General features: G+C 31.5%; 1 protein-coding gene across 1 annotated transcript in view; it reads left to right on the top strand.

Annotated features, from left to right (window-relative positions):
* Positions 1-10,013: 10,013 nt before the first annotated feature.
* Positions 10,014-24,130, top strand: part of LOC128987659 (uncharacterized) — a 51,749-nt gene continuing 37,632 nt past the window's right edge. Inside the window, exon 1 of the mRNA XM_054408626.1 lies at positions 10,014-10,438. Coding sequence (XP_054264601.1) covers positions 10,393-10,438 — 46 coding nt within the window. The 5' untranslated portion in view covers positions 10,014-10,392. The remainder of the gene's footprint in view (positions 10,439-24,130) is intronic.

Raw genomic sequence — 24,130 nt, 5'->3', positions numbered from 1 at the left:
CCATTGGGAGGATTTGTTACGAATTTCGCGAATTAAACTTTTTGCGAAAGCCAGAGCATGTAAACTTTTTACCGGTTCGGACTGAAATGTTTGTGATATGCTCGTATCATCGTATCATGTCATTACTCAAGTCCCACTTGACTCCTTGCTTTACTGACGAGCAAAACCGGCAACTTTATAATAAAGCCTCTAGAGAAATGGAAGAGCGGTTCACGTCAAAAACATTTAATTCGTCAGTTGCGTTGGGAACTGTGAATCATTTCAAAAGTGAGTTTAACTAGAGAGAGTTAATACTTTAACAAGTGCATTAAATTTGTAGTTTTTTTTACAAGGAACATGATATTTCCCTATGCTATGAATGTTTGCACGGGTACAATAATAATCGTTTTTTTTTTAGTTTTAATTACTAAATATTAGTATGCGAAACTTAAGGTAAAAAAGACATCAGCAAACCTGCAGATTAAGTGGAATCTTTTTACCCATTTAAATTTTTATAAATATGTATGACTTACGTATTTCTTAAAAATAAGCCAGATTTAAATAATATTATATTATGCTAGGTTTTGTGTTTTCTGTTAGTAATTGTTACTTACGAAAAATACTGAAAACTTTGAGCTGAACTAGGGCTTTTTTGATTCCTTATATGTGCTAAATTTGGTAAATATTTTCGTAATTCCTTTTATTAAGTTACAATCCCAACAAAATAAATCTTCCATAAATCTTCGTTAATATCATGAATGTATGTACTTAAAACTAAAGGGATTATTTAATACAGATATTAATTTTATCACGTTAAAATATTTTATTGAAAATAAAAAATACAACCGATTGTGTTAAGTTTTTTTTAATATTTAAACTTAATTGTGCCAGTAATTTTCCCATCCTTGGGCAATATGAAGCCTGTTATGGAGTGTGGCATGTTCATAACTTATGAGATCGCTGGCATTGACTTAACAATTTCCTTTTTAGAGTAAATGTAAACTTGTTGTCCTTTATCCTTAGGTATGAACACCAAACATCAGTCTGTAATTAGATCGTTATATTGGTTAGATATGCTTTGAAGTTTGTGAAACAAAACGACTGAGTTCCTGTAGTTAACAATAATACATAGGCTAATTTATAAAATCTAAAGCAACGCATCCTGAAATAGTCTACATATGATGTATGAGGATAAATGTTGGATTTGTTAACTATGGCTAGGCCACTTCAATTGCCCTAACACAAAAATATACTAGTTCTTTACATTTTAGATAATGACAAAATTTCATTAATAAACCATTAAATAACTTCTTGATCAGCATTGTACGTGTTATTATGTTATAGACAGCAAGATAGAGTTTGGCATCTACAGGAAACCTACGCAAACGGACACTACAATCAACAACAAGTCTATCCATCCGACAATCCACAAGACCGCAGCCTTTAGATCTATGCTGTACCGAGCCTATAAGATCCCACTTAGCCAAGCCAATAGGAAAAAAGAACTGGACACCATTAAGAAGATCGCTCAAGTGAATGGATTTCGAACCAAGACGATAGAGGACATCGCAAGGAAGACGAGGAGAAAAATCGATAGACAGAATACACTACACAGCAGAACAACATTAGAAGAGATGAAAGAGGAAAGCACCAGATATATCACATTTAGCTACACGGGGACTACAACACAAAGGACTGCTAACAGATTCAAGAAATACGGAGTTTCAATAGCCTACAGGACTCAGAACACCATGAGTAAAATACTGCATCCAAAAATAGAAGATTGTAACAAATTTGACACTTCGGGCATCTATAAAATCAATTGTAACGATTGTGATAGCTTCTACATTGGACAGACTGTGAACTTCGTAAACCGCTTCAAAAACCACATATCTGCGTGGAGGAACAACAAACCGGAAAGATCAAATGTCGCACAACACCTGTTACAAAATGGGCACTCACTAGAAAAAATGGAGGATAGTCTAGATATTTTAAAGAATTGTAAGAAAGGATATGTAATGAATGCTTGGGAAGAATTGTATATTTACAAGGAAAAATGTAAAGATAGAAATAAGTTGATTAATGAACAAATACATTTTGATTCCAGTTGTACTTATAAAAATGTATTGGCCGGAGCTTCCGGTAGCCAATAGGGTATAAGTAGGGACGCCATTCAAGATTCTTGTCATTCGCCTATTGGGTCTGATGATGATTGGAGTGTCCAATCGAAATCGATCACCACTTACCATCGTTTTTGTATATTTACCGTCTTGTGAGTAACAGTATAAGCGTAAATATATGTTTTAAGTGTTATAAGACGTTTCTTTTATTTACTTTCCGTAAACCATTAAATCCACTAAAATTGAAATAATTTCTAAATGAATTAATTAATTATGTCAATACAGAAAACGTGTATGGACATGTACTCTCTACTTTACAACTTAATATTGAGATTCTTTCATGTTTACATAAAGCCAATCAATTTTTATTATTTAATTGAAAGTTTCTACAACAAAAGCTTTATTGCTAACCTAAGAAGTATTTCTAATACTACTAGTTTATATTAAAAATAAGTTTTGAAACTGAATAAATTGACTCCCGTGTATGAATTAAGTGTAATATGTATGGAAGTAACATGGAGGAACAAACGTAAACTATTTTATTTCCGTACGTGTGAAGGAACGGTGATAGCCACATGACTCTTTTACCATAGATACTCCCCAAGTTATTTTGAAATAACTGGGTTTTATGCGATGAGATATAACCGAACTATAACTATAACTTGAGATATAACTTTGGTACGACAACGTCCTTCACGATAAAGAAATATTTTAAAATGCCAAACGAGATAAACAAAATAACGAGATGTTAGTTTTTTGTTTTTTTTTTTTGTCCTAGGACACTAGGCAGCCTGGTATTGTTTTTTCACATTACTTTAGGTTAGATCTAGGGGTTGCGGCATCATCACTTAGATAAAATCCATTGGTGACTTGGCGGGGATCGAACCCGGGACCTCAGCTCGCTCCCCCAAAGAGATGTTAGTAACGAATTACAAAATTAAACATTGGGCGTATTTAGGAACAAAATAAAAATTAAAATAAATTAGATACATTTAAACTAGAAAGAAAAAGGATAACAAATTTTACCAAACAACTTATGGATGTAATAAAAAATTACCACATATGACTAATTTACTAAAAAATCTATAAATCAATCCAAATGCTTAAATTTGTTTACTATTTTACGTAGTGTGTCAGTTTTGGTCACGTTTTACAAACGTAAATGTAAATTCAAACAAATAAACGTATTTCTAAATTCTAGATTTAACATGTAAAAGCTACTATATAATACAACCAAATCGAGGCAGAACTACTGCAATGAAACCACTATGATAAACATTCAGGTTACTAAGCCGGATGACATCACATTGTGTTTGTTTGAATTGAAGATGAAGCCGATTGAAGAGGTAAACCGTTCATTTAATTACAAGTTAAACCATCGTCACTGATCTAAAATTACAAACTGAAATATATCCTATAAACCATTATGTTCATGACGGATTTAGCTTTTAAACATGAATATTGCCCTGGGTTTTAATGAATAAGCCAAATTTATGTCAGTCACAGTATAATAGGATTCTTGCAACTGGAAAATTGTTAATGTTTAGATCATGTTGGGATCTCGTATTTCCAAAGTTTTTCTACTAGCTTCTCTGCATGTGTTAATGTTTCGTTATTGAGTTTGGTTGTGATATGCATATGTGCTACGTGTATAACTTAGTAGGGATCAGTCCCAACCTGGTGGCTTACCACAAAATAAATTCATATTTCCAAACAATATTCGACGAACGTTATAACGTTACAATATAAATCCCATTAGTTTTGCTTTCCATTTTACGTTTACCCATTCTTATTTTCCGATCCAATTACTATAGTAGTTATTGCAAATCCCCATTGAGATAATATAATGATTTAAGTGGCACAATCAATATTCTGGATAACTAGTATTTAGAATACAATGGTTTCAATCTTACAGAGACAAGAGTTGGACTGGGAGGGTCAATGCAACTATTCAATTAGGGAGAACGATGATTAATTTATACCAGTTCAATCTCTCAGGGCCTACTTTTGACCATCCTGAATGCCCTTGGGACTTGATTTAGTGATAATATTTTGAAAGCCTCAAGATTTATAGTTTATTTCTATGCAACTTTGTAATAATATTGCATAAGTACATTAGAGCTTATGACAAATTATTCGAAAGCCAAATGTGTCAGAGAGTTGATAACAAATATACCCAAGCCGCAGCAAACTAGCGGACTAAGCGAATTTCAATTTGTTTGATTAGATTTTGGGTAAAATATTTTTTAAAACAAGGGATATTTGTACCCCTTTAACATTAGATTTAATGAGTACTTAGATTTACTGCTACTAGGAAGGGAAAAGTGTTTTTCGATAAAAACGATAGGATGAAGTAAATACATTTTCCTAATTTTATGGTACCCATAAACGAGCAAAGTACAACACTTTTCTTTTCCTCCTTAAGAACAACACGGAAATTCTAAATTAGTATTAGTAATTATACAGTTTATCAAAGTAACAAACAAACTAATTGGAATGTTTCATATAAACTCGTTGACATTTTTTATACAAAAAACAAGCTTTTAATTGCCACTACTTAATTTTTTTATGGAAAAAGTTAAAGCGATCAATCAAGTTATTGAGGTCGGGAATGATCTTCTTCATACTTTGAAATATCAAACGATTTTCCCTTAAACCTTATCTAACGTCACAAGCTGGTTAAGTGTGAACACAACATAAATAAATAAACAAATATCAAACTAATGGTTTTTAAATTATTAATTTTGAAAGGGAGTGCTCGGGATGATTCAAAACCAAACCATATATACCTTTTTTGTTGCTGGGGACAAGTTAAGGTATTTACAAAACATTTAATGTTTTGTTCTAGGATACTTAAAAAATCACTAGGAAATTTAAACATTGACTTTACGATGATTTTCTTCAAAATAGTATATAAAATAAAGAGAAAGAAATTCTTCAACCGAGTAGGATTTCTTAAATGCAGTGCAAGAAGTAATCCAAAATTTGCTGTGAAATAAAATAGTTCCACTTTATTGCCAGAGGCAAGTTAAAATAGTTACTAAAACTTATTGGCTGGTTTATACCTATTATTTTGGTATTCAAAACAGCGTTGGAAGTACGTAGAAATGTACATGTAAAATCATCATGTAATGGATGATTACATGATAATCATCCATTCACAAATTTGAATTTCTGAAAGGGAGTGCATAAAAGATATCCCAAATGGGGGAAAAATGGAAATCCCAAAGATGCAACGAAACAATAATATACTATTTTATTGCAAATGTAATATTCGAAAACATTCCTCCTATCATTTTATATTAACTCCACTAGTTAGCAAAGTGTAACAATGTACACCGCCTCTAAGTTCCCACCCCTTCCACCCCCATCACCCCTCCCATCACCAAACTAACCACTGAAACTCCTCCTCTTGATGAAGCAACTGTTTGGTTTGAATTCACCCGAGAGTTGTGCAGCCAACTGTCTGATGACTTCACCTGAATAATCAACTAACAAACGCTTAAATCTCTTGAAATACGAAAATGTGAGGAAAGCAAGGGCAAATTAATTAGACGTACTAGTTTGTCGGATTTAGGTGGTTGATTTATTATTAGTATAAACGAAACCGGTTTTGTATTGGTAAAACATATAGGATGAAAATACCATATCAATCATTGTAGTGCCACTGAGTAAAATTGTACAAATACATATACAATTATTTTATTCAATTCTATTAAAGTATTTTTCAAACATATGACAACAAAAGAACACGTAACATTCAAGAAAATGAAAACGTTTAAATAGTTTAACCCAAATGACCTCTTCTCTTGTAAAAGAGCTCTGTTTATATTTTACATAAAATTATGATAGTCTATTGTTTATCCAGAACCGACAATGCTGTATTTCTTCTGAACAAATTTCTATCAACATCCACCATGTACTTTATTGTTAATGTTTGTTTCAACCATTTGACCATAATTTGTTTAAGTTGATCACACACACTTTTGCCCCACAGTAAAAATTTTCAGTTCCTTTCATGTCTTCGTTCATAGCCCATTAAAGTTGGATTTAAAAAGGTTACAACTAATAACATGCTACATTAAATTAAATAGAATGTGTCAATAAGCTCCACAGTCATGAATGTAACCGATTTTCAAGTGAGGATCAAGGGAGCAGTTGCAAAAGTGCCTCTAAGCAGAAAATAATTATTTCATACAATACATCGCCAACACACAAAAGTGTGTTTTTTAAGCCGACAATGAGTGAAAGACGAGTGTCAAATCGATTACATAGCTTTGATACTAATCATCTGGCTCTTTAGCCAGGGCTATTTATTAAAAGCCCAACGGCCAAGGAAAGCTAGTGATGTTTCTATGATAATATGGAACCTAACCAACCAAAAGAGTGCAGCGTCCTCTCTTACCTTTGAATCATCTTTTTTTGGTCTGGTGCTTCTCGTGTTTAAGTTCCATATCTTTGACCCTTTAGAAGAGTGGGCGGACCTAGGAGGATTAAACATTAAGGAGAGGGCACGCGAATAGGAATACACGTGTTGCGGTGAAGCCAGCTTTAGCAGAACACTAGAGGGGCACGCGGAGCCGTAGAGTGGCAAAAAGCCTGGGCTATAACATGGGAGAGATAGGGAAAAACGCGACGCGCGCTGTTTCGAATTAAAATTGCCGCTAAACTAAAACACCTGTGTTATTCACCGATGGCATTCTTAAAGTAAATTAAATTTCCTATCGAACAGTGTCAATCATTCCTATAAAAAATATTATTTATTATTTATTATTGAAGATCAAATTTGAAAGAATTGACCTGGACTTTGAACATATGATTACTTTAATTATGTTTTTGAAAAAAATACGATGTATCTACACAAATTAACAATTTATTCGTGTTCCTTAAGAGTTTCTCGAAATAAAAAATATATATTTACCTATATTTAAAAGTGGTATTTAGAAAAATAATTACAATAAAGTTTTTTTTATTTTTCCAGTTTATAAAACAATCTTACTAATAATAGGTTAAAATGAAAATTTTAATTCGGGTGATGAAATACATTTTAAATTTGCATTTTTCATAGTTTTCTCGATTTGTTAATATAATTTTTTACTAGTTTTAGCGAATTTCCCATATAGGGAATAAGCTATTACCGTAGTACTCATGGTAAGACCTGGACGCGGGACCGATTTTTTTTTTCGTTTCGAGGTCCCTAGAGGCCAAAAACACCATCCGTTCAATTTCATATATATATATATATATTTATATATATATATATTAATATATATTTATATATTTATATATATACTAGCTGTACCCGCGGGCTTTGCCCCGTTTAACTTCATATGTGAGCTCGTTCGCATGGCTCAATCACGTCCTGGTTGAAGTTCGTTCGCATGGCTCAATCACGTCCTGGTTGAAGTTCGTTCGCTGCGCTCACACGTCCCGGTTGAAGTTCGTTCGCTACGCTCACTCACCATTGCGGTAGGAGCTCGTTCGCTGCGCTCACTTGCCTTCAGGTTAGCTCGTTCGCTACGCTTAACTCGCCTCCGGGTTGAAGTTCGTTCGCTACGCTCACTCACTTTTGGTTTAAGATTTGCTGTTGTAAAATATTAAAAAAAATAATAGTGCTGCACTCTGTTGGTAATCGTTGTAACTTTAATGCTATTTAACATCATAGAACAGAACCAACTTGTTTAATTGAAACAGCTGTTAAGATTCATTAATTCCATTTAAATATGAGTACTCATTAGGTTAACATGGGAAACTCCAGAGCCACTGGGGCGGAGCCCGAGAGTCCGACCAGAATAAAAACCACTTAGTTTTCCTATTTAATTCCTAAAGAATCAGTGTACCAAATTTCAGCCTTCTAGGTAAGTGGGAAGTGGGAGAATTAGTGATGAGTGAGTGAGTGAGTCAGTCAGTCAGTCAGTCAGTCAGTCAGTCAGTGAGGGCTTTGCCTTTTATATATATAGATATATATGTGTGTCCGTTAGCACGATAACTCGAGCAAAAATGATCCGATTTTGATGAAATTTGGTACAAACGTGTAAACCTATGTTTATTCGAACGAGTTCGCGATCCAGCATGATCGGACCATGGGAACGGGGGTTTACGGGGGGTTTTATGGGGTAAAAATAGGTTTTTCGCATTTTTGACCCAAAAAACATAAAATTTAGCAATTTCTTTCCAAACCATTTTGTAGAGCTTAAAAAAACAAATAATTTAGTATACAGAAGCGTTATTATGCGCCTAATGGTTACGGAGAAAATTCCAAAAAATTGTAAATTTAAAATTCCCATGTTATTCTTATGGAGAATAAGCAAACTGTTGTAGTTTGCTTGTTTATGAACATATTTTGATCAAATTTGGAAAATGTTTTTATTTCTTACTAACTATTAACATAAAAAAAACAGTTTTACCTCCCTGATGCAGCAAACCTAAGTACTTGTTAAACTAATTCTATTTAAATCGGGAATAAATGTTATATTTTTAAGTAGACATTTCAGTGTAAATCAAATCAGTCAAATGGAAATTCGCTTAGTCTGCAGGTTTGCTGCGGCGGGGGTATTAAGTCATTTATGTGCTAGGCAGGTGATTTTAAATAGCCAAAGTTAAGAAAAAATGCAATGCCGCTCTAACTTTTTTTACACCGACAGCCGTTACAATTAAATTACAATCATAAAAAAGTAAAACAATTTCTTGGCAATCAAATTCTTGATTTTTAAATATCATATTGAACTATATTTGATCTGTTTACCTAAAGAAACTTCGAGTAAAAAGTGTGAATGTTCAACAATCATCGCGTCTTCTGACCGCCAAAGTGCGTTTATCATTCTTTTAAAGGATTAAAACTTATTTTATTTCTCTTTAAGAAAATGTTCTAATACACATACAGTACTACTCATGATTTGAGTTTTGATTTATGAACAATAAAATCCATTGGTGATATGGCGGGATTTGAACCCGGGACCCCACGAACCGGAGTCCCGCGCTCTGGTTAGAGTATTAAAAATAATACACAATACAAGTATGGCAAAAAATAAAAACAAGGACAAACGAATTCCAAAAAATAAGTCATCCTTGTGTAAATTAATTACTCACCTTTGAACGTACTATTGGTTCATAAAAATATGACTTTCCTCTTAATAGGTTCCTAATATTACGGTTAGAATTTAACTTTTTAATTTTCGTAGGATGATGAAGTCTAATTTTTAAATAGTTAATTGATATTTCTGTTACCAAATCTTCCAGTAACGCATACAACGCAGTATGAGAGGGGGGCGGGAGAGTAGCGCTGCCTCCCCCCTCCCCAGTACGCTGGCTTCAACGAAACTACAGCGTGTCCTCTCCTTAATGTTTAATCCTCCTAGGGGCGGACCCACTACTAGTAAAAGAACAATAAAAGTTGTGACTTGTAAACCTAGAGAAATGCATACATCTATAACATTAAGTTGCAAGATATCTTAGGTTACAGGTATTTAATCGCATATGACTTTTATTTGTATTGAGTTATGATATACCTTGGATAGCCCAGCGATAAAAATCTTGATATAAATTATTTTAAACGATGTTGTGTAGTAAATGCTTAATGTTTTATAACTATAAGGTACAGCTTTTTGAAGACTTTTAAGCTAACCATTTAGATTTGGCTCAGTAGAAAGCATGTTTTTAATCAATATATAACCATACATAAAATATAAGCCTACTCCCCTATACAAATCTCTCAAATGAAATAAAAATGTTTAACAAATGTATCTAGTAAGAAAACTATGTTATTTACCTTTACGATATACCAATTACAATGGATCCCCCCACTTTATTTCCGTCAATAATTTACCAAAATGCGGGAAAACAAAAGTGCAATATCAGCTAGCAGATGTTGGATGTTGAGCAGTAACATATTATTGTGGGCCGGGGACAGCCGAACATTGGCGAAGGTACACGAAGTTTGCCTGGGGTCACCAATAGAGCGTCAGTACCGCCTCGCGCCCCGAAGGGAGAACTTACGTCTCTTATTCGAGTTGAACACGTAATTTTGAATTAAATAAACGCTTCTTTCACTACTCACCCGTTCCTTTAGACTTAGATGAAAGAGTTTAAAACCACAATAAACCAGTATATAAGTGATAGTATCGTTTTAAGATTTGATCAGGTAAATTTTCGATTTTAAAATCGAGTAGAGTAAATTGTTAACAATGTTTTGTAACGTAATATTATTTGTGATACAAATTACCTTGCTGAAGAAAAATATAAAATTATAATTAAATTTTCTTTAATGTAAAATTGGAATCTAAGCTCGTCTACTATGGGAAGGCAGAAGTTGGTTTTGCTCACTTTCTTCTTGATATTAGGTAAGTTTTGACAATAGTTTATCTGTTAATGTAAACTAAGTAATGCATAACTGAATGTTTAATTAATATATTTTGTTTTCTTTCAAATCATGGGTTACAAACTAGTTATTCTATTGGTTTATTTAAGATAAAACCTTAAAACTTAATAAACGTACAACCTACCCAACAACAAACAACGTAATATTGAACTTTGCTGAACGTAAAATACTTTGCTATAAGTGCAGCTGGTTAGAAGGAAAACACTCTAAAAAATTAACGGAATATACCACAAAACGTAGCACTACAGCTCATGAAAATCAGCAATTTTGAGTGAATACATAGTTTGTTACAAATAGTATTTTTTACGTTAGAAAATAACAAATAACAAATGTAAAGTTGGACGTATCAAAATGTTCATGGTTTCAATTTATTTTGACTCGTGGCTAGCTGGCTAACGTAAAATAGCACGGAAGTATGCCACTGCAGAAATAACTAATTTAACTAAGTTAACAGTAACTAGTAATTGAAAAAAGTACAACTAAGAAATAAAACAAACCAAATAATGGTCTAGTAAAAACAGAAATTATAGTACCACAGAACAGGTTTGTTTTACTGTTGGAGAAAACTATATTTTAATCTCAGTTTCCACATATCATTATTATTATCAAAATGGAACTATGCCAAACTAACTGCTTTGTCTTAGTTAATTTTATTTAAATATTTATGATCCCGAGAACTATGTTCGATCATAGTTCTAAATTTTGTTTTTAAAGCATACTTTAAAATTTAATTCGGTTTAAATTTGTTTTACGAGGATTTTAAAAATGTTTGCCATAAGTCACTTCATAAGTGATTTTGACCATAATTAACTATTTAAAGACTTTTTCGAATGCCTTCAAAGTTTTTTTTACATCATTTCAACTCAAAAGGGCTAACTGTAAAAAAAATCATGAAATTGATTTTTTAACATATTTAAAACAAAAGTTAATTTTTTTGATTTTGAAAACAGCAGACAAAACTTAACTTAGTTAAACAATTGACTAAAAACTGTTACGTATTATTTTATAGAATTACAGAAGCAATATTCTGACTAATAGTGGATAAACACAATGATGGTTTATTTTAACATTTTCCTCATCCTTATAACCCTCCTTAAACAAAGTAAAGAAGTTTCAAAGTTTTACTCAACAAAGTAGAAACTTCGTTTGACTGCAAAGCTCCTTTGAAAAAGCAACAAAATACTCAAAGACTTTGTTGATACATAATTTCTTTAAAACACATACTTTTTCGTAATAAAAAGCTAAATCAGTCATATACAAAATTTAAAACAAACATGTAAATAATAGTCAACACCAACTTTGAACGCACTTAACATACACACTTACAAATTGCTTCAAGCGATTCAACAAGTGAATATTACTATAATATTCTGCAAATTGTTTGTAAATAACTGTAATTTAAAAAAATATTTGTTCCTACAGTCACCCGACAAAGTGGGCTTCCTTACACAGATTATAGTACAGAAAGCATACCTTTGGCGCACAGTTTTTAATTTGGCGCACAGTTTTTAATTTGGCGCACACCAGTATTCCAACCAAACAACACAAAACAGTATGCTGTTATTATGCACTTAATACGTGTACGCTTGAGAAAATAAGTTGGCAACACTGAAAGGTATTACGAAAACGATCAGCTGGTGCAGCGTTTCCAATTTCGTTCAATGTTTTGATTTAACCTAACAAAAAAACGTGTTGTTCTGTGTTTGAAAGACTATTTATTTATATAATTTATAGTAACTGTAGGAAAATAATGTGTAACATTTCGCCCACTAGTTACACAAATAAGTATGGAAATGCTATTTAAATGAAGTCATCGTTATTTATTACTCCTTTCTAACCTCATAACTTCAACTACAAATTGAAATTAAATAAAAACAGTCAATCACCAGAGTATTGTTTCAATTGTATGACTGATTAAACACTCCAACACTGCAGCATTTTTGAAATAGTATTTTTCTGTTAACATAGTCATATATAATACATGTAATATATGTCTTAACAAATTTAATATGCGTTTAAGTAAAATATAAATCGTTACATGGTGTTATCAGGAATGATTATAATGTATTGTTAATAAAACTAAATTGGGATATATATTGTTTAGAAAAATGTTTTTGGAAACCACAAATACTTTCAATTTTATCCAACATAATTGGCCATGGATAGTGATCTTCTTTAGCACTGAATTGGTTTGAATATTTAAAAACTACCAACGAAGCTATGGAAATCTTGAAATTGGTTTGTCCACTTGCTAGCTATTTTTTTTCTCACAATGTACCTTTTCTGAAATTTTCAGGAAAGACGAAATTGGTTTAACCCAAACAAAAATTGTCGAGTCTAATGACAATTATATTTTCATGTTTTTTCAAGGTTTTGTTGGCGCACTTTGTTTATATGTTAGTTTTAACGAATTCTAATACATTAAACGTATAAAATCTGTTTTGGAAACTCCATTGCTTGTAGCTTGATGAATTAAACATTGTACATAATCGTTTTACTTTGTATTATAACATGTTTCACAGTAAATTCTTTTTACACATGGTTAAATGTTATTGGTTTAAATACATGCAAAAAAAAACCCTTAGTTAATTTTATATAACCCTTCTAGTTGATTAAACAAATATGAAAAGGGTGTAAATTAATACAATATCCACCTGAGTTTGTTCTTTTAGTGTCAAAATCACAATGAAAATTATGAAAATATTTTGAGTTTCCATTTATGGATGTAACCCCTATGAAAATTAATCATACACGTGTTATATTTAGACCTGCATTTAATCTTTTTTAGTTTTATAACTAATAGTACAATTATTTGTACATAATTCTTAACACCATTTTAACTCTGGTTTCATTTTGATATCGTAACTTTTCGATTTGTGTGCTAACTATACCACCGTAAATTTATAACCCAGTAAACATAAAATAGGAAAAGAATATTGCAACACCGTACATAACGTGAATTGGTGACATGGAGTGTTAAACTTTTAGAGAAGCCAACTTCTTACTTTGCCCCAGAGGCGTCAGTGAGATACAATATAGCTGCATTTGCCAAACTTTGTGTCTGCTGTGAAATAATGTAATACTCAAATGCATCTGAAATAGGTATTTTTTACATTTAAATCGATTTTGTAGTATTTAAATAACATTTACTTAGCCAAGTTCCCAATACAATTTTTTCGCTCTAGCCTATATTGCTACAAAAGAAATATTCTAAAATTGATTCAACTTTTATATTGTTTACAGTTACATGCACAGTATTGTCTATTTAAAATCATTTAAGAAATAGATAGACTATAAAAGATTGAACGTATCATAGTTATGACAATTTTTGATTAATGTTAAAGTTATTACAATATTTAAGGCACATTAAACTTTGTAACGCATTTTGTTTGAATATTAAAAATGAATCAACAGTAAAATTTTCAATAATTTTTACTCAAAATTGGTTTACAGCATTGTTAAATTCCTTAAGTGCAGTGGAATAATCTGAAAAATACACACACACACACACACAAACACGCACACGCACACGCACACACACACACACATATATATAATATATATAAGTTTGACCGTTTCACAATTTCTTGTGCATGGTTGTTTTTAGAAATAAATCCAATTTGACAATGATATTGTTTTTAGAAATCACAAGTTTAATTCTCATTTTATTGAATATTTTAAAGCCTCTTTTGACGTTAGTATTAAGTCCGATTACGCTTCGGTGCCCTGATTTAGACTAAATTTTCCTCTGTAAGGAAGGAATTCTTGAAGCTCGCCTCGTGCTGTTAGTTAAAATATAAGTGGACAAGAAGTTTTAAGGATTTTTATTATATTTTAATATATTAGGATTAAAAAATTGTCAACACGCTGTTTAAACAAATTCCTATCATAGACCATTTTAAAGGTTATAGATAATATGTATTATTTTAAAAATATTTATTTTTCAATGTTATTTTGTCTAGAAATTAATTTCCTCTCAAGAAGCTTTTAAGACTAAGTAAAGCGATAGAAGTATTTGGATGTAATTGAAGTATTTTAAAAATGTATCAAACCATGTTAATTATAAAGTTACTAAAATAATAAGTAGATCCCGTTCAAGTGCTTCCCGAAATACAAATACCTGGAAATTATATAGCCAACCCCAAACGATTTCAAATATATTAGGGTGTATTTTTGATTCATAATTATTGTACTCACACAATTGTCAAAATATCAACCGAGACGAAAAAAAATATTCATAACTGCATAGTAAGTTTAAAATTAGTAATCTAAACAAATGTAAATATCAACTACCAAAGGATAAAAGCATATATTGCTGTACTATAATCACTGATTAACTAAAAACAAAGACTTAGTTGCATTGTATGGAAACCATAGTAAAAATAACAATCTATGTTTGAATTAAAATTATGTTTTTTTTTATTAAATACAGTTTTCATTGCACTTCTTTGGATGTCGATTTAAATTAATAGGCAATATTTCGTTACCTTAGATGTTTGGCTAATCTAAATGTTTCTTGGTGAATGCCACATCAGGTTCATCCTCTTCTGCGATTGGTCACAACAATTAAAGTTTAACACAAAAAACACGTAGATATTAACAGTTAACAAGAAGACTGTACAATCGATCGTCGCTTGTGAGCACGGGTGATTCCCCGTCGCCGGACCGATCAAACGCAGTCGCCACGAAACATGTAGTTTAGCCAGAACTAGAGTTTATGACTATTCAAAGAACAAAGTTTTCAAAAACAAATATTTGTAGTAGAATTAAATTTAATTTAAAACATGTTAAACATAACAACTGTATAATATAATAATTATAAAATTATAATACACTGCATTGCTTAGTCGTATTATGTATTATAATAATAATTAATTAGGTCCTATGCAACGGTGTAGTATTTTTGGTGCATAAAATATCTAAATAAACAACAGTATACAACGGTGGGTATTTTTGGCGGCAAACGTGATGTGACGGAGTTTTAGCAAAGACATATTATCCTTAACAATTATCTGTATACGATACACCCATATTTATAACATTTAACTACCTCGAATATTTTTCACATTTGCCCAATGTGCAACTAGTATGCAACTTAAACTATTACGCAACTTTTACATTCTCTTTGGCTGCTCTTTTGTTTACTATAATTTGTGTTCTGTGCTGTCTTTCAGCAACAGTTTAAAACGTAATTGTGGCTTCACTCAAAGAACATCAAAATTTATACAACAATAGTATATAAGTTAACCTGTGTGTTTAAAAATCTGTTACAATATTGAAATAGTCGTACCTTTGTGCATAATAGTCCTTGAATTGTATAAAAACAATTTCTTAATAAGTTTATTTTTTTTCCAAAACAAAAGCTTGCCCCTATACCAAAAACTAAACAAAAATTATAAATTCAAGTCTATATACCTTTTAAACTATATTTCAATTTAAACTAGTTTATTTTTATAGAATTTATTACATTTTTATTTTCGGTAACTACAATAAGTATCGTGTAGGGTACCAATGCTATTTTTGTATTAGTAAAATTTGACTTTTTCGATTCTAAAAAGGATAAAACCAGTCTTTTATCCAGTGCTTAAGTTATAAAATAATATTTTTTATAATTTTATTTTGGCTGTTGAATAGTGATTTAAAACACAAATAGTAATCTGTAGACAGTTGATTTGTCGTATTTGCTTACAGATTAATTTTTATAAATATCAATTCATGCTGAGGCACGATTGACATATGTTGTATACGAATAAATTCATACCTCTATTTATCAAATTATGCATTGCCATGTAATATTTTATTTTCAGAAATCATAGTCATGTTTATGATCCTTAAAATAAACAACTTACCACGAATAAATCAATTATATATAATTTCTAAAATTCCCTCGCCATCTGACGGTTCCAGCAGAGTTTGTTGTGGAGACCCTGCTTTATGTGGTGGGCGGCACAATATACCCAGTAAGCCCTACCGGGCCGTAAAGCAAGAGTAACTTTTTACTTACTCTCCCTCTAAGGTGTAAAGCATGCTAAGCCCTGTTACTTGTGTAGTGGGTTTCCCTAGCCATAGTTTGTACTTACACGGCTCTAGTGCTCTAGGTAATGAAACCAAACTGTCCCTCATTTGTTGAATAGGTGGTTTAAAAGAGTATGAAGTGAACAGTTTTATATAAAAGTAGAGCGTTTCTATTTTCAATTGGGATTGTGTATTTGAGAAGTGGTTTTTATTTTAATTTGGATATGAAGACATGATATTTAAAGAGTTTAAAGACACAAGCGTCATTTATGTTTTATTTCAAACCTGAAGTGGTGTAGTGATTATGTGTAGAAACTAGGCTTGTGTAGAAACTACACCAAAACATAAAGAAATTGAGTATAGTTTAAATACAATTGTATGACTTTTCATGTGATAATTGGCTTCATTGTGTATAAACTTTATTTGAACGTTTGTCTATACATATTCTCAAGACAACAAACAACCTATATGTTTATAATAAACAAATCTTAAACTGGCAGAATAGTATTACGCAAGTTTATTTAGCTTAAATAAGAGGATTCATATAATTTCCTTGTGGCAACATTTAAATTAATCATATATGTAACTACTAATAAAGCATCTGTGTCATAATTATCGAAACTTTTAAACAAACTTGATAATAGGACGATAGTTTTCCGCATTGAATTAGTTGTATTTTATAGTTTAATTTGTTGTACTATTTTATGTATTTTCTGTGTCCAACGGCGTAGAGGGGGTTTTTTAGTGAGTAGTCTGTGATAGATTCAGGAGTCTCACACTACAGGCTGGCTACCTGTGTGCGTAAAAGCATTTTCCCTCCTCTCCCTAAAAAAAAAACAAAAAAAACAAACTATTTTATTTAAAGCTTTATTGCAGCTGGCTAGAAAATTTAATAGTTCACGCTTTGTAATAAAAAGGTCGCTAGTTCGATTCTGAGAATATTTAGTAGATGTTTTGATTGTATAGCACTTGGCCTTGTACTTAATCATTCGATTTTAGAATAGTTAAGAATATTTACAAATATTACCAAAAAATATATTCGGTTAATAGTACAGTAGTACAAAAGCCTGTGACCCACTCTTGATGATGCGTTGAAATGATGGAGGGATCCACTTTACGAATTTGCATGAAGGTAAATGTTTGTCAAGTGCTTGATCGTTAGCAAGAAGGTTATGTATAGGAAACTAGGCTTAACTTTGGACTTGGACGAATCTGTTTAGACACAAGAAATAGTTCGTCATTTCCTATATTTCGAAACTGAATCTAATGCGGTTTATTTTTATTCTATGTATATTCTAGCTATCAAATTATCTTTAAGCATGAACGAAATATGATTGGTTATATGCTTTTAAATGATTTTAATGTGAGAACAAAATTTAACCGGCTATCAGCTACGAGATGTAAAAATCTTCTTGGATGCACCTTGTGTGTATGTTCTTAATGCCAAAATAAATTACCACAAAAAAAAATTAAATTGTTTTTCGTATTGTGCATCTGTTTGTGTTTTCAAAAGTATTTTCATAGCTCAGCCAAAACGCAAAACATGATTAGAGAAAATATATCTAATATGAAGTTTTGCAATTTATCATAAACCATTTTTAAAATTTTCTACTTTCAAGATAGTGGTTTTACCAACTCTCAAAAAGTTCAACGTAAAAGTTTAAAATTTTAAAACCTTCAAAACAATTAATTCCCAGTTCCCAACGAAACTGACGAATTAAATGTTTTTGACGTGAACCGCTCTTCCATTCCTCTAGAGGCTTTATTATAAAGTTGCCGGTTTCGCAAGGAGTCAAGTGGGACTTGAGTAATGACATTAAATGATGATACGAACATATCACAAACTCTTCAGTCCGAACCGGTAAAAAGTTGCATGCTCTGGCTTTCGCAAAAAGTTTAATTTGTGAAATTCGTAACGAATCCTCCCACCGGAACCCTTAAGAGTGGTTTTCAATTTGTTTGGGTTGGTAAAACGATTCACCTTTACAATGTTTGAAAACATAAATATTAATGCCGAGTGTTTGATAGAAAGTTTTAGTGCTTTAGGTTTGGAAATTTACTAAAAGAGGGTTTTCACACCTATCCACATTTTTGACATTTTAAGGCTTTAAAAAGGTTAGTGGCCTCTTCAACCGTAAGTTACCCGTTGCCATAAGCCTCTGGCCTATAGTTGAAACGTTTACGTAGCAAAACAAGGGGTGGGCTGGAACTGCTTAATAGTGATTTCTACCAATAAAATATTGCTATGGTTTTATAGTCCTTCACGATACTCACTCACTAAATAAATTAATTGATTATACCACAACATAATTTTACATGTCAATAATTATATTTAAAAGCCACAAGTGTACAGCTAAAAATTATTAGAGTACTTCAAGCCCACATTTTACAGCTTTTCTAATGAATCGTAAGGTTTGTTACATCTAACTCATATACAATATAAAAAATAATAAGAACGTGTAATTTCCACATTATATCTTAAATATTAGAAAACAAAACACTTTCTAAGGAATTCAGAAAGAATATTGTTACTCCGGGAGAATAAACGGCAACGAAGAATGTCAGCTTAATGAAGGAAGGGTCCGCCGGAATTGGGTTGGCGAAAAGGGACTGCAAACATCGTCTCGGCCGGGTTATTAGGGTGGAAGGAATTTAAATTTACTTCAATAACACAATAATGAATTCATGAGTTTGCTATAAAAATACACTTTGAAATATTTAAGATTGTTTCTCGTAGATGGTAAAATATTGGGTTCTATAGTGTTATTAATCTTAGTTCTTATTATCTTATGATTGCTATAGAGTTGACAGTAAAAGGTGTATCTACAGAATAGTGTTTGGTGGGCATTGTTTTTCCACACAAGAACCCCTTTTGGAGGACTGATATTGTAAGTTAACAAAATCTTTGAGTTATTGAAAAAATTATTTGTCTTACATTTGAATTTACGTGAATCAATAAAGTCATTATAGTATACTGTACAACAAAAGAGCTGACGAACACAGCCAAAAATGTTTCGCCAAACAAGAACAAAATTCATGAAGTAACGGTTTTATTCTAAACTATTTGAACCTTATTATTTTATGGGAGTTATTGCAAACACATAATTTGTAAAACACGTATATTTTCTACACCAGTATTACGTTTCTGCAAATACCCTAAGGTTCGTTCGTAGACGCCGTAAACGTTTATTTTCAATGCAGCAAGTGGCACTGTGCATCATATTTAGGAAAAAAAATTGTAACAGCAATCTGACACATTATTTCTCCTATAAGCTTGTAACAAACTTTATCATGGGTAGGTGGTGGGAGTAACTATGATAATTTTGTATAAAAATTCACAAAAGTTGCATTACATTTTGATCCGTAATTGTTACAGTAATGGGGGTTTCATTATTTTGTTTAAAATTATAAGGACCATAAAACATTAGTTTTATCCAAAACCGAGTTTTATTTCAAAATTAGATTTTTTATAATTTATGGGAAAATAACATAAAATACAATAACTTTTGAACCGTAGTTTTTACGGAAATGGGATTTGTACCATTTTGTTAAAAATCTAATAGACTATAATCATATATTAAACATACTCCCTTGGAAATTCTAAGGGAGTATGTTTAACCTATGTTATAACATACTAAATCTTTATCAAAATCGTTTCGGCTATTTTCGAGAAAATCAGTTTCTTTTGTTATTTTATGGATTTTTATGGGAAATCAAAATTTACAAAAAGCACCTGGAGAAACCATAGATTAGTACCTACATACCAAGTTTAATTAAAATCGGACTACAGGTGTGGTCTGTAGCTCTGTACGTATCCACACATACAGGCACACACAAAAATCACATGGAAACCCACGTTTTTGGTTTCAGGGGGGCCCAGAATGGATATATCCTCTCAAAATTCAAACTAGAAAATTTTGACGATAACAATGGCCTACTTTATTCATATACTATGTATAGGGGGAGAAAGTAAACACGATTTCTTGTTTTTTTTTGGTGACAGTATGATTTACTATTTTTGGGATTATTACTATTTTTTACCATGATTAGAAAAACCCCAATTTACTGGACGACTGCGAACCATGAATCTGATTACCTCGAATAAAGCTTTCCGTCTCAAAATGTCGTTAACAATTTATATACACCTTTTTCTAACATTGTGAGACTAATCACTCTAGTTGGTGCTATATGGTTCGGTGATATGGTTTAAACCCCCACACTATACTTGCTTGTATACTGTACACTGCCCGTGTGTGCTCGACCCCCATCATTCCATGTTAGCAACTGTTTATTGGAACTGAAACTGTTGTTTGGCATGACTCTGATGACGAATTAGCTGCAGGTCCCTCAAATCTAGAAACCCACTTTAATTCCAGATATTTCTGATAGCAAACATACATTGTGATTGAAAAGCCACGGAACGGTGTAATGTATTTTATTATATTATCGTTAAAGGATTGAAAACGTTTTAAATCAATTATAGCCATAAATGTCTACTCTTTTAAGCTATTATTAATTTTTTATCCCGTAAGGGGGACAGGCCACGAAGAGTCAAACGATATTCATAGCAGCATAGGTCGAGTTAAGTATCAAATTAAAGTTCTCCGTTAGTTCTATGTTAGTAAAACATAATGCCACAAACCCGAACGCAAACAGACAATGGATTAAAACAATAGCAAAACATTACAGCTGTTCAAAAATTCATTGAATTTACAATGCATATTAAATCTGTGTGGCGCCCGCCACAAGTCGGAAGAAAATCTTAAACATTAGCATAGGTCGATATGCACGTCATATTTAAAGATCTTTACTAGTAGAATCCAATGCTGCAAATTTGAGCTCAAAATAACAGCTGGGTAAAAAATGGCAGTAGTTCAACAACTTAAAATGGCAGATTCAAGAAATATTTGCACGGTTGCCATTTGAAGTTATTGAGTTTAAAAAGTTCAATTTAAATCTTGCAAAATTATTTGTTTTTGCCCGTCGCTCTTTAATTTATTTTAAAGTTAGTGCAAAATTGAATTTTGATACATAAATCTTACCTTTTAGCCTTTAACACTAACTTCAAATACTGCAATTAGATGTATCTTTTTATAGTAAAAAAAAGAAAAACAGTTTTTTATGTTTCATTTTTGCATGTTACGTGTAGGTATCAATTTAATTTAATTTAAAATCTGTTGTTATTAATCACATTCGTATCATGCGTTTTAATATCAAGCCATTGCACCAATTAATATTTATTTTTTTCTTTAAAATAAAACTTTTATATGATTAATGTTTTAATTTAGTTGATTGAATAACAAGCCATAGTTAAAAAACGTCCCCTGCATTTAAAAGGCAGAACCAATTTATGGTCGTCCTTTTTTTATAAGGAATCTATAAAAGAGAATGTTTAATTTATAAAATTTAATTTAAGCGTTGGCATCGAAATATTAAAAACTTATTAAAGCATATAAGATGTAAATTTTAAATGGATTTTACTGATTGTATCGTTTATTTGTATAAAAATGTTATGTAGTAGTGGTTTTTCAAAATAATATTTAAACTTTTTTAATTATTCCTAATATCATACAGTCTGGTTTTATTTAACGGGGCAGATAAATGAAACCAGACAAATACAACTGGGAAGTAATTTATATCAGTTGCATTTGAAGAAACAGGGAAATGAGAGTACAACTAGCCTTTCCGCGCAAAATAAATAATTCCTTTCCAATTTGCGTCCCGCAATCTTCTTTTCCCTCCGAGATTTTTACCCAACTCGTAGTTACATATTGGCTTAATTTATTTTAATGCAAGTTAGACTTTTGATTACCATGAGCATGTTAGTAGACATGTGATTAGTTATTATTTTGTTAATTGGTAAAAATCGCTATATTCTATTCTATTAAATACAGAATCTAATTTTGAAAATAAAAATATCGCAACAACTACATAGTTATTCAAAAAACAAACGGATTGATTTTAGGATAACATTGCATAATATCTTATGACGTGTGAAAAATTAAGATTTGTATTGAAACAAATTTTTATTTGTGGAACTGGTGAGCAAAGGGAGCAATTGCCTCACTCGAGAGAAATCCTTACTCACGAGCCGTAGACGAGTGAGGAATGGTTTCTCGAGTGAGGCGATTGCACTTTGCACTTGAGTTGCACGTTAATTTTCCTACAGTTACCATAAAACAAATAAATTCGCAAAGAAACGTGCCTTCACGTTGCAAATCTGGAGTGAGACAAAGTAATTAGAGTGAGACAGTGTTAACATTGTCTTACTGATGAACGATTTGGCCACTTTCATGCCTTGACGTTGCAAATCTGAAGTGAGTCAAAGTAATTAGAGTGAGACAATGTTAACATTGTCTCACTGATGAGCGAATTGGCCACTTTGCTTTCTCAAATCAGTGAGATAACATGTACATTGTTAGGTAACTGTAGGAAAAATAAATATTAAACCAATTTCTTATTAAACCTGTTTCATTGCTTTGAATACAAACAAATTACCTAATTATCAGAAAGTAGTGCAATAATAGTTACAAAAAATACAACGTTTCAAAAGATCTGTAGGTCTGCTTTTACTTATACTTACAAGTAAATAAGTGACTAAATTTGCTTCCAGACTAAATGTATAACCTTTAAAAGTATAGTTATTTTAATTAACTAATATTTTACTATGAACCTAACTAAATTAGTAATGAACACATAACGGCACAGTTTTGTTTAATCCAAGAAAAACTTTCAAGAGAAAAATCTGTATCTCCTAATAAAATAGTTACAGTCTAAAATCTCAGAAAACCCTAATCAGACGATGAAAATAAAACGGCATAAAACTGTGTGTTATATGCCGTTTTTACTTATTAGGTCACGATTTAATAGTTATAACAAAGATTTACTAGCTAAATATGCAGTTTTTCGATGTTTAATTTTACTAAACAGTTTTGTGTAATATACCGGAAGGTAGACGAATGAGTAACGAAATTGTTAATATCAATAAGATTATAACACATAAGAGAAAATAGAATTTAAAAACAACTTAAATAGGTAATTAATCCAAATAGCCAATAGTTTTTCAGGTAAAATTATGTACTAGTCAATGTGAAATATAATTAATTGCCAACCAACTTCTCTTGTATACATATTAATGAATTAATCTGTTTACTTAAACAAAATAAATAAGGGCTTGTAACATACAATAAAACAACTTGAAACTGTATAGAATAAAGATAAGTAGACTAACGATTCCCAAGCAAATATTTTAAGAGATCAGAAGAAACACATATCACTCAGACACTTGTTGATTTCAAGATTCTCGTCGTTGAAACGAAATGATTCTTGTATTTTACCTTTGCCAACCGTCAAACTTAGGTATGATGAGATGACAGGGATAAAATATACTGTCAATAGTTTTAACTCTTTCCTTCGAATAAAATTAAAATATTTTATCCAGCCCACTGAATTTGTTACACTTAAATGTGAATGAATATGAAAGGTAATATGAATATGAAACCTGTACCACTTAAACAGTAGGGATTCGACATTTCACAGCGTAGTAGTTTAGGTAGTGCCTAAAACACGTAACCACAAGAATTACCGCTGGTACCAAATTCCCAAATACAAATGTTTTCAAGAAGATATAGAAGACATT

This window comes from Macrosteles quadrilineatus, unplaced genomic scaffold (genome assembly GCF_028750875.1).
Source record: "Macrosteles quadrilineatus isolate MER2022 unplaced genomic scaffold, UCM_ALF_1.0 Scaffold_2__2_contigs__length_208266976, whole genome shotgun sequence".
NCBI lineage: Eukaryota > Metazoa > Arthropoda > Insecta > Hemiptera > Cicadellidae > Macrosteles > Macrosteles quadrilineatus.
The sequence above is the reverse complement of the archived record's forward strand: the minus strand, read 5'-3'. Positions and strand labels throughout refer to the sequence as shown.